This window comes from Boleophthalmus pectinirostris, unplaced genomic scaffold (assembly GCF_026225935.1).
Source record: "Boleophthalmus pectinirostris isolate CB_2022bp ecotype Guang Dong unplaced genomic scaffold, ASM2622593v1 HiC_scaffold_19, whole genome shotgun sequence".
Lineage (NCBI taxonomy): Eukaryota > Metazoa > Chordata > Actinopteri > Gobiiformes > Gobiidae > Boleophthalmus > Boleophthalmus pectinirostris.
The window spans coordinates 2,429,077-2,445,306 of record NW_026571140.1 but is presented as its reverse complement, the minus strand read 5'-3'; the positions used below and the strand labels follow the sequence as shown (position 1 = coordinate 2,445,306).

At 41.3% G+C, this 16,230-nt stretch overlaps 1 protein-coding gene across 1 annotated transcript in view; it reads right to left on the bottom strand.

The window, feature by feature from the left end:
* Positions 1-16,230, bottom strand: part of itga11a (integrin, alpha 11a) — a 137,795-nt gene that overhangs the window by 10,447 nt on the left and 111,118 nt on the right. The window contains exons 22-24 of the mRNA XM_020940643.2: positions 3,039-3,115; positions 1,247-1,330; positions 485-575 (exon numbers count right to left, since the gene is read on the bottom strand). Coding sequence (XP_020796302.1) covers positions 485-575; positions 1,247-1,330; positions 3,039-3,115 — 252 coding nt within the window. The remainder of the gene's footprint in view (positions 1-484; positions 576-1,246; positions 1,331-3,038; positions 3,116-16,230) is intronic.

Below are 16,230 nucleotides of genomic sequence, written 5' to 3'. Positions count from 1 at the left end.
GGAGTTATTTAATCATCAGAAACTATTAAAGAGGGAGTATTACACTTCTATACGTAGATGTCCATGTTACCTTTTATTCTTAAATTCAGCAAAAATGTGTTATAATGTGTGTTTCAGTTTCATTTTAATGTAACATCACAACACAATCTACACAGTCGGTGTTTATTGCACTAAAAACTACTGCACATCGCATCAGGTTTGTCAAGTTGTAGTGTACAGTTTTGTATCATGCTTTTGTAAAATTATGAAAATTGTCATGCATAGGTTTGTGTTCTGGGCACTGTACAAGAGACGTGAGGAAACAACATTATAGCACGGCACAAAGCTCCAAAAAGTACAGTTTGCATAATACAATACAATTTACAAATGGAATATGTAGGTGTAGCCTTAGTTCACCATTCATGTAAGTTAAATAGAGCTTTTTCAGATCAAATTCTGACACAAATTCGGTTCTGGGCAGAGACATGTTGTGTTTGGAACCCACCTGAAAAGTGAAGTTAAAGGGAGGGCCGATTACTCCAGAGTCCTCCAGAGACAAGTCAGACTTGATCTCATAGCGAGTGGGGTTGGAATTTCTGCAAATGTGAAGCAAACAGGATCATTTAGAGAAAATACTGAAATCCAGCTTTACTGAAAAATACTGTAATCCTTTTCGAATATATATAGTTGGTAATTTCATGATTTAGAACTTAAAAACTATCTCCAGACAATAGACACCTTGTTTCTAGAGGTGCGCTCCAATGATAAAGGGATTGGCAGCTTTTTCCAGCTAAAAAAAAGCATGTAGCTGCAGTGAACATGACTTAAAAACAGCCTAGGGACTTTTACCTATGATGCCACAGAACTGGGAAATTCAAAATGGTGTGTTTTTATGAAGCTTAAAAGGCACAGACTTACTAAACAAGGGTGAATGAAACAAAATACAACTCCAGGAATATTTTTGACAAGGGAACAATGTTATAACATGGTCCAAAAAGCCTAATTTGCAGAATATGTGTCTCTTAAAAAATCTGTCTACACTGGATTAACAACTGAGCAAAGTAATATAACAATGTCATGTATTTCACAACATGTCTGTGGAGGTCTAAACTCCAGGGTTACAACCCCATAGAGACACAAGGACATCAGGTTCACTGCAGAGTACACCTCATTACCTATAATAACTGCATCCTTTGTGATTTGATAATTATCCACTCATCCCTGGAAGCAAATGTACTCTCTCGTCATGACATAAGAGAAGTCCAACCTTGTAAAAAGTAGGTCTGCTTCATATTGTAAGAAGTAGTAGATATCGTTGAAATTATCTGCAGTAGACACGTCCTCTCCATCGCTGTTGGGAGACAAGCAGCAGAAAAGTTAGTGGTGAATATAAAAAATAATACCATATTTTTTGGACTATAAGTCTTTTTTCATGGTTTGAGTGTTTCCTTATACTCTGGCGCACATTATATATTAAAATGTTCACACTCAAGCGGCGAGAGGCTCTAGTTTTGTGTGTGAGTATCTGCTGCTCCTGTTCACACTTCACTCTACTGCACAGAAAGAGCCTCTGTCCTGTCTGTATTATGTCTGTACCACTGAAAATGTAACATTTAAACAAACTTATAAAGACGACTGAGAAGACTGAACACAAATGCCCCAGAAAGAAAATTTATTTTATTTACAAGCTGCAAGTCGTGAAATGTGCAGCTGAAAATGATAATGGAGCAGCTGAAAGGAAGTTTGGAGTGAAAGAGAAACTTGTGACATCAGGAGGATGCACCATGAAACTTTCCTGAAGTCACTGGATGGATGGACAAAGTCTGGACTTCAGTGACACTGTAACCATCCTGTCGGGATTCAGAAAGACACGAATAATTCTAACTGGAACTGATGCTGAGTCTGACTAGCCTGATTCATCAGCTGGTTTCACTTTGTTTCACTTCGTAGAAACCGTCTGACCTCAGAATCCGTTTGCTCGACAGTAAACTGGTACTTTTTATCATTTAACCAATTGCTGTTATTTGGTCGTGACGTATGTAATGCGTCACTAACAGGGCTAACTGGTATATTAAACTTTTCCCAAATCCTGTAGGAAGAAGGACAATAACATCTTTCCCCTTGATAGAATTCACCAAACATTCTCTTTATTCCGGCTTTAAATCCTCGATCTCGAGAATCGTTGACAGCACTGGATATATGGCTCTTTGCTTATTGGCTACTGCCTTCTAGGGTTTTTGCAAACCGTCTATTGTATTTGGATTCCTGACATATTTGCTGGAGAGAAATGAAATTGAGCAGAGGCACTAGGCTAGAATCTGACGACAGCGACGCAGAAGAGGAAGCGACGCTCTGATTACCTCCGGAGGTCGAGTCCGAGTTGTTCAGAAGTGACACCGAGGATGAAGAATTGAATGGATTTAGTGATTTGGAGTGAGATGGAGAGTTTGGTAAACTTGTTCTGTTCTGTTGTTTATGTTATAGTTTATCTGAAGAACTGTTCATATGTGACGTTAACAGTCTGTTGTTCTCTTCTATTGTTTTTACTACAACTTGACTTTCAACAGGAATTGTCGCTTCAGGGTCTCTGATTTTATAAAAAATAAATTTTCCCCAAAAAGTGTAACTTTTGTGACTATGTTTTGTTCTTCATTATGCATTTTTGGTTGGTGTGACTTATACTCCGGAGTGACTATAGCCCGAAAAATACTTGGTTTGTGAAAATGAAAAATGTGTCTGTTTGCTGCAGGTGTTCCAATCATTGAGAACTGGGGGCTCTTGGAAAAAGGATAAAATCTTTAGACACAACAAAATCCAGGCACTCCAAAGAAGTAAAATTCACACGAGGAAAAGTAGAGTTAAAAGGCTTTTATTTAAAAGGCCAAAGCCAACATGAAAGTCCTGATGAAAACCAGTCACAGTCGAAACATGTTGGCTTTGGCCTTTTAAATAAAAGCCTTTTAACTCTACTTTTCCTCCTGCGACGTTTACTTCTTTGGATGCCTGGATTTCGTTGTGTCTAAAATAATACTGGGTTTATTGGGAAAATCAAGTCAGACCTGCTGGCCTCCAGGAAGATCCGGAGATGATCCAGGACAACAGAGCGGCTGAACTCAAACTCCAAACGGAAATAAACCTGCAAGAAAAAGAGTCCACAAAAATAAATTAAACACATAAATAATACAGTTTATTTTTAAAGAGGGGGTGTGTCTCTGGGGTATTAACTCATGACAGATAACATATTTTGATCTCAGTGCTACCTGTTATTGATTTGAAAATGTTTTATTTGCAGAAACAAAGTATTGACAAATTCATTTCAGTTTACTTTTGTTTTTGACACCTTCTCTTTGCTCTACGCATCACTCCCCCCTCAGAGCACGATCATAACATAATCAGCATGCATCCAACTAATAAAACTATTTGCATTTGTGTATTTATTGAGAATTGTTGTGTGGGAGAGTGGGTGACGTAGGCTTGTGGGCGGAGCTTCGTGAAAGGACAATACTGACACTGTGAGAGGGGTTCAAATGTGGCCCAGGATCATGGATGACATCTAAAACCTCTTCAGGAGTGTTTCTGATGAGCGAACATGGTAGACAACTCCAAAAAATAGATTGTGCAAAATACTCTCTCTTTAAAGACACTTTCAAACATCAAGCGAGAAAAGTGTCTTGCCCAAGGAAACAAGCAACAGCATACAGACGTGCTGAACCTCCAACCCTTGGGTTAGAGGGAAACACTAATTGAACTACTTGTACAAAAGAGTCAGGTCTATTCACAGATGTTCATGGAGTATGTAGTGACACGTGCTCCATCGGTGTATGTACACACACACACACACACACACACACACACACACACACACACACACGGGGTCTCTGCTCACACACATGGAACGTTTGGGGCATTTTAGGACTTTCCAGTTTCACATCAAACAGTTCCAGTGTGTCCTGCTGTCTCACAGTGGAGAAGACGTTAACCTGAGAGCAGGTCTGGACTGTGGAGGTGATTGACAGCTCACACATGTGCTCTGGCCTGTGTTTACAGTGGTACAGGGTCCAGTGTAGTGAAGCCTTGATCAGAGCTCACAGGAATGTACCGTGAAGCTGCAGCTACATGAAGATACAACAGCACACACACACAACACATACACACATGCTGAAGTTTAAACAGGAAGAGACAGAGTCCTTTTAGGTTTAAACAAGTGGATTTGTGCATTGAAACTGGCAACACAAATGAGAGCCTCATGTGAGGCTCATTCAGTTTTCTGATTGGATAATTGTCTTGAGAACCAAAACACCAAATTATAACATAAATACAAATGGGCCATTGTGTGCAATGTTTTCTGTAATTGAAATGAATCTGTATTCCAATTGTTTTTGCTGTATTTAAAGTGAACACAGTGTGTCACTTCCACAAACCTCTGACACTGGGAAGTAAAAGTGTACTGTACTAACCCCAAAGAGTTCTCAGTGATGTGCTGTGTCCTGACATGGTTCAGTCGAGTGATGATGATGATGATGATGATGATGATGATGATGATGATGATGTTGTTTTTAACTACAGACATTAGATAACACTCTCCAGTGTTCATGTCTATAATGAACCACGTCCCTTTTTACAGCGTTTGTTCTTTCTCTCATGTAACTCCTGCCTGCTCCTTCTCTGCTGCACACATCACATAAACAAGTGTAATCCTTGTGCTTTTCTGTCGAGTCTCTGTCCTCCCTCTGCCTCGCTCCTCAAAAATCACCCTTTTAAAAACTAAAGTGGAGCTCGTAAAGAGCACTAATGCTAAGAGCTATGGGCTAAACCAGGACAGAGACAGAGAGAGAGACACAGAGACAGAGAGAGAGAGAGAGAGAGAGAGAGACAGAGAGACAGAGAGAGAGAGAGAGACAGAGAGAGACAGAGAGACACAGAGAGACAGAGAGAGAGAGAGAGACAGAGAGAGAGACAGAGACAGAGACAGAGACAGAGAGAGAGAGAGAGACAGAGAGAGACAGAGAGACACAGAGAGACAGAGAGATAGAGAGACAGAGAGAGAGACAGAGACAGAGACAGATAGAGAGACAGAGAGAGAGAGAGAGAGAGAGACAGAGAGAGACAGAGAGACACAGAGAGCCAGAGAGATAGAGAGATAGAGAGAGACAGAGAGACAGAGACACAGAGAGACAGAGAGAGAGAGAGAGAGACAGAGAGAGAGAGACAGAGAGAGAGAGAGAGAGAGAGAGAGAGAGAGAGAGAGAGAGAGAGAGAGAGAGAGAGAGAGAGAGACAGAGAGAGAGAGAGAGAGAGACAGAGAGAGAGAGAGACACAGAGAGACAGAGACACAGAGAGACAGAGAGACAGAGAGAGAGAGACAGAGAGAGAGAGAGAGAGAGACAGAGAGAGAGAGAGAGAGACAGAGAGAGAGAGAGAGAGAGACAGAGAGAGAGAGAGACAGAGAGAGACAGAGAGACACAGAGAGACAGAGAGATAGAGAGAGACAGAGAGAGACAGAGAGAGAGAGAGAGAGAGAGAGACAGAGAGAGACAGAGAGAGACAGAGAGAGAGAGAGAGAGAGAGAGAGACAGAGAGAGAGACAGAGAGCGAGAGAAGAGACAGAGAGAGACAGAGAGTCAGAGAGAGAGACAGAGAGAGAGAGAGAGAGACAGAGAGAGAGAGAGAGAGAGAGAGAGAGAGACAGAGAGAGAGACAGAGAGAGAGAGAGAGAGACAGAGAGAGAGACAGAGAGAGAGAGAGAGAGAGAGAGAGAGACAGAGAGAGAGAGAAGAGACAGAGACAGAGAGAGAGAGAGACAGAGAGAGAGAGAGACAGAGAGACAGAGAGACAGAGAGAGAGAGAGAGAGAGACAGAGAGAGAGAGAGAGAGAGAGACAGAGACAGAGAGAGAAGAGACAGAGAGAAAGAGAAGAGACAGAGACACACAATCAGGAACAGATGAGGAGACGCTGCCTCACCTGGAGCTCAGGGGCCCAGTGGAGGGAATGGTCATACTGTAGCTCTCTGGGAGTTAATGGAGGATAGAAGGATAGAGGAGTATTCTTCACACCAAACATTATAAACACGTTTTTACAGCAGGAAACAGGAGTCTGTATAATGAACAGGTCAAAGGAGGATAAGAAGTGATCTAAACATGACAACACTGCGTCTAAACCTGCATTAAAGAAGACACAGTGTGCTGGTGCCTGACATCAAGAAGTATAACTAAACCAGGACAAAACTACAGATGTCAACACAACAAAGTCTCAGCCAGGACTAAACCAATTACAAACCAGGACTAATCCAGACCATTCTAAACCAAGGCAGATTTAATGAAGGCAAAAGTTAAAACAGGACAACATAACAGGTCTCAACTTGGACCAAACCAGGGTTTAATTTGGATGAAACCAGATCAAATGCCGATCAAAAACAGAACTAAACCAGGACTAAATAAGGTTGTGTTCATACCTGTCACACGCCACACACATAATCCAAAACTAAACTTGGACTAAACCAGGACTAGACCAGGAACAGAATAGACCCAAACCAAGTCTACGCCAGGAGAAAAATGAGCTCAAACCAGGACCAAACCAGGCCAAGTGAGACTTAAACTAGAGACAAGGCATCAGGGTCTAAACCAGATAAAACCAGGACTAAACCACAAACAAACAAGATCAAAAACATAACTACCTAACAGGTCTAAAGCTGAACTTCTAGACTAAACAAAGAACCCTGAGGAGCACTTTTGGTACCTGGACCAGAGTTTGGAACGCACAGATTTACCAAAGCCTTTAAAACACCAGTGGATTTGAAGAAGTGTGAATTCTTGTGGCTTGACTCCCGTGGTGTTTGAAAAGAACATATGTAGTGTGTGATCACAGAGAGAGGAGACATACACTGACACGTTTCCACACACTGCTCCATGCTGCTGTGTGAGCTCCAACAATGGCACATGTTATATTGTAGAGGGACACAACGCTGACCACATCTGCTGCCGGTCTCATGGAGGAGGATCATAAAACATAAAACATCGTTAAACTTCAGAGGAGCTGTTAAAATTCAAAGACTTCCCATATTAAACATATTCAACTGATCAAAATGATTAGAAGCATAATCACTAACCATGTCCATGGACACAAGCAGTCGAGTTACGGGTGAGATTTGCACAAAGGCAACCAATAAAAATGTGTTTTTAGACTGATTTTTGCAACTATACTCTGAATCATCCCAGGAAAAGCAATATCAACATCAGAAAAGTTTGAATTGTGTGTATCATTTGTTCATTCGTTTTTCAATATAAAACCAAATAATAAGAAAACGAAAAAAACATTCATTTTTTTCAGTTTTCAATTTTGTGTTTAAATGAAAAATGGAAAAAAACGGATAATGGCTGTGATGCTGGACTAAAACAGAACTGAACCAGGACTGAACCAGGCCCGACCAGATCGGAACCAGACCGGGACTGAAACCAGGACTTAGACCGGGCCCAGAGCAGGACTGAGTCTGGGACCAGGACCAGAACCGAGACCAGGACTGAGACCGGGAACAGGACCAGGACTGCAACTGGGACCAGATGGGGACTGAGACCAGGACTGAGGCTGGGTTCAGACTAGGACCAGGCAGTGATTGACACCAGGACTGAGACCGGGACCAGACCGGGACTGAGACCGGGGCCAGACCGGGACTGAGACCGGGGCCAGACTGGGACCAGACCAGGACTGAGACCAGGACCAGGCCAGGACTGAGACCGGGGCCAGACTGGGACTGAGACCGGGGCCAGACCAGGACTGAGACCGGGGCCAGACTGGGACCAGACCAGGACTGAGACCAGGACCAGGCCAGGACTGAGACCGGGGCCAGACTGGGACTGAGACCGGGGCCAGACCAGGACTGAGACCGGGGCCAGACTGGGACCAGACCAGGACTGAGACCAGGACCAGGCCAGGACTGAGACCGGGGCCAGACTGGGACCAGACCAGGATTGAAAACAGTTTAGTCCTGGTTTAGTCCTGGTTCAGTCCTGGTTCAGTCCTGGTTCAGTCCGTATGCTGCGCAAAAGTTCGACATCACAGTTTAAGTTTTGGAAAAGGGAAACGGCCATTATCCGTTTTTTTCCTTTATTCATTTAAACACAAAATTGAAAACTGAAAAAAATGAATCGTTATTCATTTTTCATTTTGGTTTTGGAGACAAATAATGAAGAAAACAGCAATTTTTTTGTTTTCTTATTTTCGTTTTTATATTGAAAAACGAATGAACGAATGACTCACGGATTGTTGCATTGTGCACTTTTAAAATTCACCAGATGATTTCAACACTCAAACTACCTTCACTACAAAAGCAGAGGTTTGTTTTAGCCTCGTTTAAACATCTTCAGTTCCTTTAAACCACAGGGTGTAACTTTTTTCCCCGGATATGTTCATTCCATTGAGAAACAGTGTCCTTACTCTTTACTCTGAGTGTTCCTTTGGTTATAATCCTCCACAGTATGCCATAAAACGTATCTATTTTCACGGAGAATGTTCCAAAGTACAGATTTAACTTTCTATTTCGACGCATCAGAAGGTTACATACTGTGTTTTTAAAAATGAAAGAATGAAAGCTGAATTATTTCTCCATATAACTTTAAGTACAAATCCAATGTAGAATGCTTTAGCTGACAGAGAAGACATTGAACTTGTGCCAGTTTTCTGTCAGTGGATAGGCTCAGTAATTACACAGATATGAACCATGAACCAGGTCAAAACATCTGCATTTTGAATCGTAATCAGACATTCTACCTCAGACAGTTCTGCTTTTCCTTTACCTTAAAGAGGAGATATGTTATTTCTGTGAGGTATTTACCACCAGCACTCTCTTCCCTTAGCTCTCATTGCTAAATCACTCCCCCTTCTCAGCACTATCAACTAGGGGTGTGCAAAAATATTGAAATATCGATATATCGTATCGTTTAATGTGATGATACAGTATAGATATCGGGGGCTGCTGTATCGATATATCACCAAGAGTATTTTTTGGTATATTTTACTAAAATATTTTGTTACAGCTGCAGTTTTGTTGCTTGTTCAGAGAAAGGAAACTTGTTTATGTGACACATCTGACATTTTTGTCAGCTGTGTCGTCAGATAAATAATCTGTTTTCATGATTAAAATGTTTGTGTTTCATTTTAACTTATAATTAGTCCTGGTATAGTTCTGGTTCGGTCCTGGTTCAGTCCTGGTTTAGTCCTGGGTTAGACCTGGTCCAGTCCTGGTTCAGTCTTGGTGTAGTCCTGGTGTAGTCCTGGTCTAGTCCTGGTTCAGTCCTGGTTCAGTCCTGGTTCAGTTCTGCTGTAGTCCTGGTTTAGTCCTGGTCTAGTCCTGGTTCGGTCCTGGTTCAGTCCTGGTTTAGTCCTGGTCCAGTCCTGGTCCAGTCCTGGTTCAGTCCTGGTGTAGTCCTGGTCTAGTCCTGGTCTAGTCCTGGTTCAGTCCTGGTTCAGTTCTGCTGTAGTCCTGGTGTAGTCCTGGTCTAGTCCTGTTTTAGTCCTGGTTCAGTCCTGATGTAGAAAGAGATCACCAAATTTACTCAAACATGTTTTTGATGAGGGAACAACATTATAAGATGGTAGAAAGCTAAAAAACAAAACAACTTTACATAATACCACTTCTTTGGTATTAAGCTCTTTCCAATGTTGCGATACGACAAAAGCACAACCTTTTCAATGGATTGTCTCCCTCTCAAAGTCCTAAAAGAGAAGCTACTGTTTAATATGGCCCCTTTATTTACTGTCTGTCCTAAAAATAACCCTGTGAATGACCTCATGCCTGCTTTAAGTAATACTGCCTTGGACTGAACCATAGACTTTACTGTACGGATTTAACTCTCCGATGCAATTAAAGGAGAAAGTTTTTATCTCCTGTTACAAAAACACCAGAGCAGCCAAAGTCTAACATCAAAGTCTGGCTTTTTCCACTCGACATTACTTGGTCAGCATCCCGCTTGCTCTGTCATCAAATACAACTGTTAGCTTTATTCAAAACACATTTCTGACACAAAAAATAATACGATCCAGGTTGCTATAATACAGAGCATCAGTGGACTGCAGGCGAAGGGTGCACTCAGACGTATCCCGGTTTGAGCCCATTTGATCCCTGACGCAGACTTGCAGTTTAGTTCGGGTCTAATCCTGCTCAAGTCCAGGTTTAGTTCCGGGTTGGGTCCCAGTTTAGACCCTATTTTGATGTGGTGTGTGAAAATACTAACTTCATTTTGATATGGGATAGAATCGATTCTCAATACAGAGTCCAGGATGGTAATAAAAAACAAACAAAAACTCTTTCTTCAGACAGTAGAATAAGATTTTCAATATTAAATTTTCAATATTAAATCCAAGTACTTTCTTTTCTTTTCCTGTGTGTCTTATATCTGTCTTATATCCCTCAGTGGTCCAGTAAGTTCCATAGTGTGGTCCATGGGTGTATACTAGTCTATATACAACTCAAGTATCTAGTTATGATCCTAGTTTTAATATAGTAGTAGTAGTAGTAGTAGTAGAAGTTTATTTTCTTCAGTCATGTAGTTAATCATGTACTTCTTAGATTATTACAAACATCTCACATAAAACTATGACCAAAGGGGGTATATCCTACACTAACCTGCCTCTGTACATAAAACATAACAAAAAGGTACATATGATAAAATACAAATACAAACTAAAAGTCAACCCTCAAACTGAGTTAAAAGTCAGGGAGAAACAGTGAGTTTTTAGGAGAGACTTAAAAACAGGCAGTGAGTGGGTGAGCCTGATGTGCAGAGGAGCTGAATCCACAGCCTCAGAACAGACACTGCAGAAGTCTGACCTCCTCTCTGTTTTCTCCTGGTCTTTGGGACATTGAGGAGAGCCTGATCTGCGGACCTGAGAGCACGAGAGGGGGTGTGAGGTACAAGAGGGGGTGTGAGGTACAAGAGGGGGTGTGAGGTACAAGAGGGGGTGTGAGGTATGAGCAGGTCAGACAGATACTGAGGGGCCACACCATGAAGGCATTTAAAAGCAAATAAAATAATTTTAACATCAAAGACGCTTTACAGAGCATTCTTCTTTCTCTCCACACCAGGTGGTGGTAAAGTACTATTGCAGCCACAACTGCCCTGGAGCAGACTGGCAGAAGTACAGCTGCCATGACAATCGGTGCCATTGGTCTCTCTGACCAACACTCACACACACACCACTTTCATACTAGGCATTGTGGGTGAAGTGTCTTGCCTAAGGACACAATGATAGTTTTTGTGACTGCCACCCCCCTGTTGCACCTGATTTTCCCAGTGTCTCCCATCCAAGTACTAACCAGGCCCGACCCCACTTAGCTTCTGAGATCTGATGGGATCAGGCTTTGACAAACCATTATGGCCACCAGAGATTGAAGAGCCTGAAGAGACTGAAGGACGAGGATGTGTGGCCAAATTTACATGATCCAGTTAAAAGGCGAGCGGCTGCGTTCTGCACTTGCTGTAGGCAGGAGAGTGAGATTTACTGAGTCCAATGTAAAGTAAAAGCATGAATTAAAAAGCTGTGACGAGATAAAATCGGTTTCACTTTGGACAGTCGCTTCAACTGAAAAAAGTTGGTCTTCACCACAGAATAAACTTGGGCATCAAGTTTAAAAGCACAGTCCTTTTTCACACCTAGACGAGCGTGACAGAGATAGAGGCCTCTGTTTTTTAATAAAAAGTGAACCGAAGGCACTGTAGATGGAACCAAATGTGTTTGCCAATGCTTCCCTTCCCACTTGGAACGAAGTGGCTAGTGTTCTAACTATGTCCATTCATATAGTCTTTGGTAGCTGTCCAAAAATGACTTTACTTCACAACCTTTAAAAATCCTATAAAAACCTATAAAAATATTTTTGGTTTCCTCTATTCCCTGAAAATCTGCAAAAATATGGTAACCCTCCTCCTCCTGATCAGGGAACTAGAGATAGATCCTAGCAACTGTCAAAATAAGTCAAGTCAAAGTGAATGGACTTTAAAAACACATAGGAGCACTTCCTGGACTACCACTTCATGACATCACAAGGTGGAGTAGAGAGTTTTGATCTCTGAAGAGGAAAACAGGCAAAACATGCAGGATTACTGAAGCAGGAATGAAACAAAACAACTCCAGCTCTGTTTTTGACAATGATTCAGCTGAATTAACAAAAAGTCTCTTTGGCAGACTAACACAATGATGAAAAAGTTGTACCGTTGCCATAGCAATTAACTAAATATTCTATGTTTTGAATGTGTTTTGTGTTCAAATGGTCCAAACCTAACCCTAATCCAATCTATTCATTGGTTTCAGCTTCCTGCTTTTTACTGTTCAAAACTTATATTATTATATTTTGAATTGTTCATTGTTCATTAATTTTTCATCATTCTAAAACCCATGGATAACAGAAAAGAAAAGCACAAATGAAAAAGACCTTGAACTTTTCCTAGAACCCTTTTATAGCATTTTATTCTTAAAGTCTAGTTGAATGGAAGCAAACCACCAGCACTGCGGCACACACATACCACTGTAAATAATGACAATGCACTCGGACATTTTTGTGGTTTCCTTTGACAAAAACAAAACCAGAATGTTTACTGGGGTCATATGTGCTTTAGATGCCCTTCTACTCGGATGATAATTGTGGAAAATATTGGTACACTGTAGAATGGTCCATGTGGAGCTTTGGGGCTGCTCGCTGAGAGTTTTGTGGTGGGCCAGAGAGCAGAGTGCTGGTCATCTCCGCTCTCGTGTTCCAGTTCTGTGGTTTGCTTTGCTCCACGTTCATGTTTTCTCTGCCTCCAGGGGTGGCACTGCTGTGGGGAGTAAAACCTCTATGGCTCACAATCTATTTGTATCTTCTTTGGAAATTATTTCATAAGAATGGTAAGATATGAGAATGTATTTGTTTTGAGGTTGTGGTCAATAACTGACATTTGAAGCACTTTTACCAAGCTTGCTATTATATGCGACATTTTGAGACCTTTTTTCCATTCAAGATTTTGATTATTGTTAATTGTTATGGAAACTGTCCTCCTATCGATTCATCATTCTGAAACTCATGGATAATATCTGGATTTGAATTGTTCATTTCTGTGGGTCCAGTTGCTCTGGGACTCATAGGCTACGTTCAGACTGCAGGGCTTAATGTTCAATTCGAATTTTTTTGTGAAATCCGATGTTTTTGCGAGGTCGTTCACATTTCCAATTAAATGTGACTTGTATGTGACTCCAGTGTGAACATTAAACGGCCCAAAAGTGTCCCGCATGTGCACTGGAGACACGACGACGTCAACCGCAGCGAGCGTCTCTGTGTTTACTGAAGTTGTCCAAACATGGACGCAGCATTGAGCACCTAGAGATTTTAAAGTTCCTCTCGTACCAGAGCCAGAACATGAACAATCTTACTTGTTTTAAGGAGGAGATTGAGAAGAAGAAGGACGAGGTTTTTGGCCGTGGTGTTTTGTGGGGCAGCAGCAGCGACGTCCCTTGAAAGGAACGTGTGGATGTGGAGATGTAGTCAAGAGTGGTGAGTGGAGATGTGCTTCACTTCAGTGACACGGAGTTCATTAACAATTTTCGCCTACTTCAGCGCAGAATAGTGACGTTTGTGGCTTGTTGATAACATGTAGGTGGATGAATGCACTTTGACCATTCACACTGAAGTCACATGTCAAAAGATCAGATATGTATTGGTTTTAGGAGCACATATCCAAGTGTCCTGGGTCACATTTGAAAAAATCAGATCTGTGTCATTCAGACTGTCATTAAAAGATCAGATACAGGTCACATAGGGGCCAAAAAATCGGACTTGGGTCACTTCAGGCTGCAGTCTGAACGTAGCCATAGATAACAAGACCATAGACATGCACAGATGCTGAATTCTCTGTCTCTGCTGCTACAACTCACTTCAAGTGACTTGACCAGAGTGACCAGACGTCCCTATTTACCAGGGACAGTCCCAGTTTTGAGCTCCGTGTCCTCTGTCCCAGCAGATTTATCCAAAACCAATGATTTGTCCCGGTTTTATAGAAGAAATGTCCCATGTGTTCCTATTTTTGACCAATTTGATGCCTGCCAACAGTAAAGAGCGGCATAAATTGTCATTTGTTTCAGTAAAATGCAGAAAAACATGCTCGACTATACTGACTCACATGTTATGAATGGGCCGAGTGCAAAACAATTTTCCTTAATTACACACTCGTTACACAATTTTATTACCAACTACCAAACCAAGGGAGTCACAGTTTTTAGTTTAGTTTTTTTTTTCGTTTTGTTTTTTTGTATTTTGAAAATCTGGTCACTCTACACTTGCCTGTGCTTGAACCCTCCTGCACACGCAAATGAACGGTGAAGCCAGTCCCTGTGACAAAGTATAAAACATATACAACATGTTTATTTCATGACATTATAACATGTGGATGATTAGATGTGTGTAAAATCCCTCAGTCATTTAGGAAGTCATCTCCTTTTGCCATGTGGATGTTTAGTGGTCACTAGATGTTTTCTACAACCACATGTTCAAAAATCTCATCTGAAAGTGGATTAAGCTCAGATGAGACTTTTACGTGCTAATAATGATCTACAATAGAACACACAAAAGTTTACACACTCAACAATGACTTTTAACAAGGCTCTGACCTCATGTAAATGTGGTCAGCGGGTTAGTACCAGCCCACACTCTCGATTGTTAGTCATTTAATTGTTTTGTGGGCAAATGCTAAAGGATATAGGAAAAAATACAGGAGACTGACTCTGCTGTTCCAAAATTTCCAAAACGAACTGAGTTTATAACTGGATTTTAGCACGAGTGTCGAATGCCACATTTATCGTATTTTCTGGGCTATAGGGGGCGCTCTTAAGCCTCCAACCCAGTCAAAAAATGACTGCGCCCCGCAATCCAGAGCGCACTATACACTAATCCACTCAGGTGTCCCAGCACGACTTCAGTAAACTAAAAAGCCGCACCACCTGCAGTGCACACAAACACACACGGAGCACACAACGACCGCACAGCGACAAACACCCACAGACACACTCATCACTCCACACGGACGAGGAACAGAATGGAGGAACGAACCGAAAAAGCGAGTGCAATGTGCCACTTCTAGACACAATTGAACAACTGAGTCACTGCGAACACGGCGACAATCCGTTGGTCCCAGACACACCCTCCCTACACGCCACAACTGAACAAAGCCCAGAGTCACCGTGAACGCACCAAACAAACAAAACCACTCACCCATCACACTGTTGGGTTTCCTTTAAAGCCTGGTGCAGTTTATTTGTGAAAAAAGTTTGAAAATAGACCATTTAATGACAGTGCGTTTTATAATCCAGAGCAACTAATAGCCCAGAAAATACGGTACTAATGATAGTGTTTATCTGTGCGCAAGACTCACTTTAAGCTGCACTGTGCGACTTTTCTTTTTTTTGAAGGCACCACTTCATTATCTCCATGGTGATCTTATTTCCTTTGCCTGGAATGTCCCACAGTATGGCATTAAACTTGTCTTTCTCCCTGAGAGGCGAGCAATAAAAACAGAAAATAGATAATAAATACCACACGGTGATACATTCATGGAGACAAGCTGATGGAGGGAAAGTTTCATAGTGGACAGATCAGTCATAGATCAACTTTTTTTTCTGGGGACCAATATTTTAAATGTCACAAATCTTCACAGTCAAAGACAGTATTCGTAAGTCACATTCTTTAACATTATTGAGTATATTGTATTGTTGACTGAGTGATCTTTTCTCTCTGAACAATCAGTATTACTGTTTTTTTTTCAGAATATAAGGCGCACCGGATTATAAGGCACAATATCAATAATGTTGAATTTATTTTAAAATATTTTATTTATAGTTGAATTTGAATAAATTTTCATACATAAAACGTACCGGATTATAAGGCGCATTAAGCGAAACAAACGGACGACACTTGAGACTTTGAGGGGGGACAGGAGCTTCTCTGTGGTCGGCCCTAAGCTCTGGAACGATCTGCCGCTTCACGTTCGAGCAGCACCCACAGTGGAGAGCTTTAAATGTTGTCTGAAGACCCACTTTTATTCTCTGGCTTTTAACACCGTGTGAGTTGTGTGGTCCTCTGTGTCTTTTTATTTATTTTAATGTGTTTTTATTGGTTTTACTGATTTAATTTATTTATTGGTTTATTTATTTCTATTCTATGATTTTGTTTTTATTTTATTTTACTGGTTTTATTTTATTTTACTGGTTTTATTATTTTAAAACTAGTATTATTT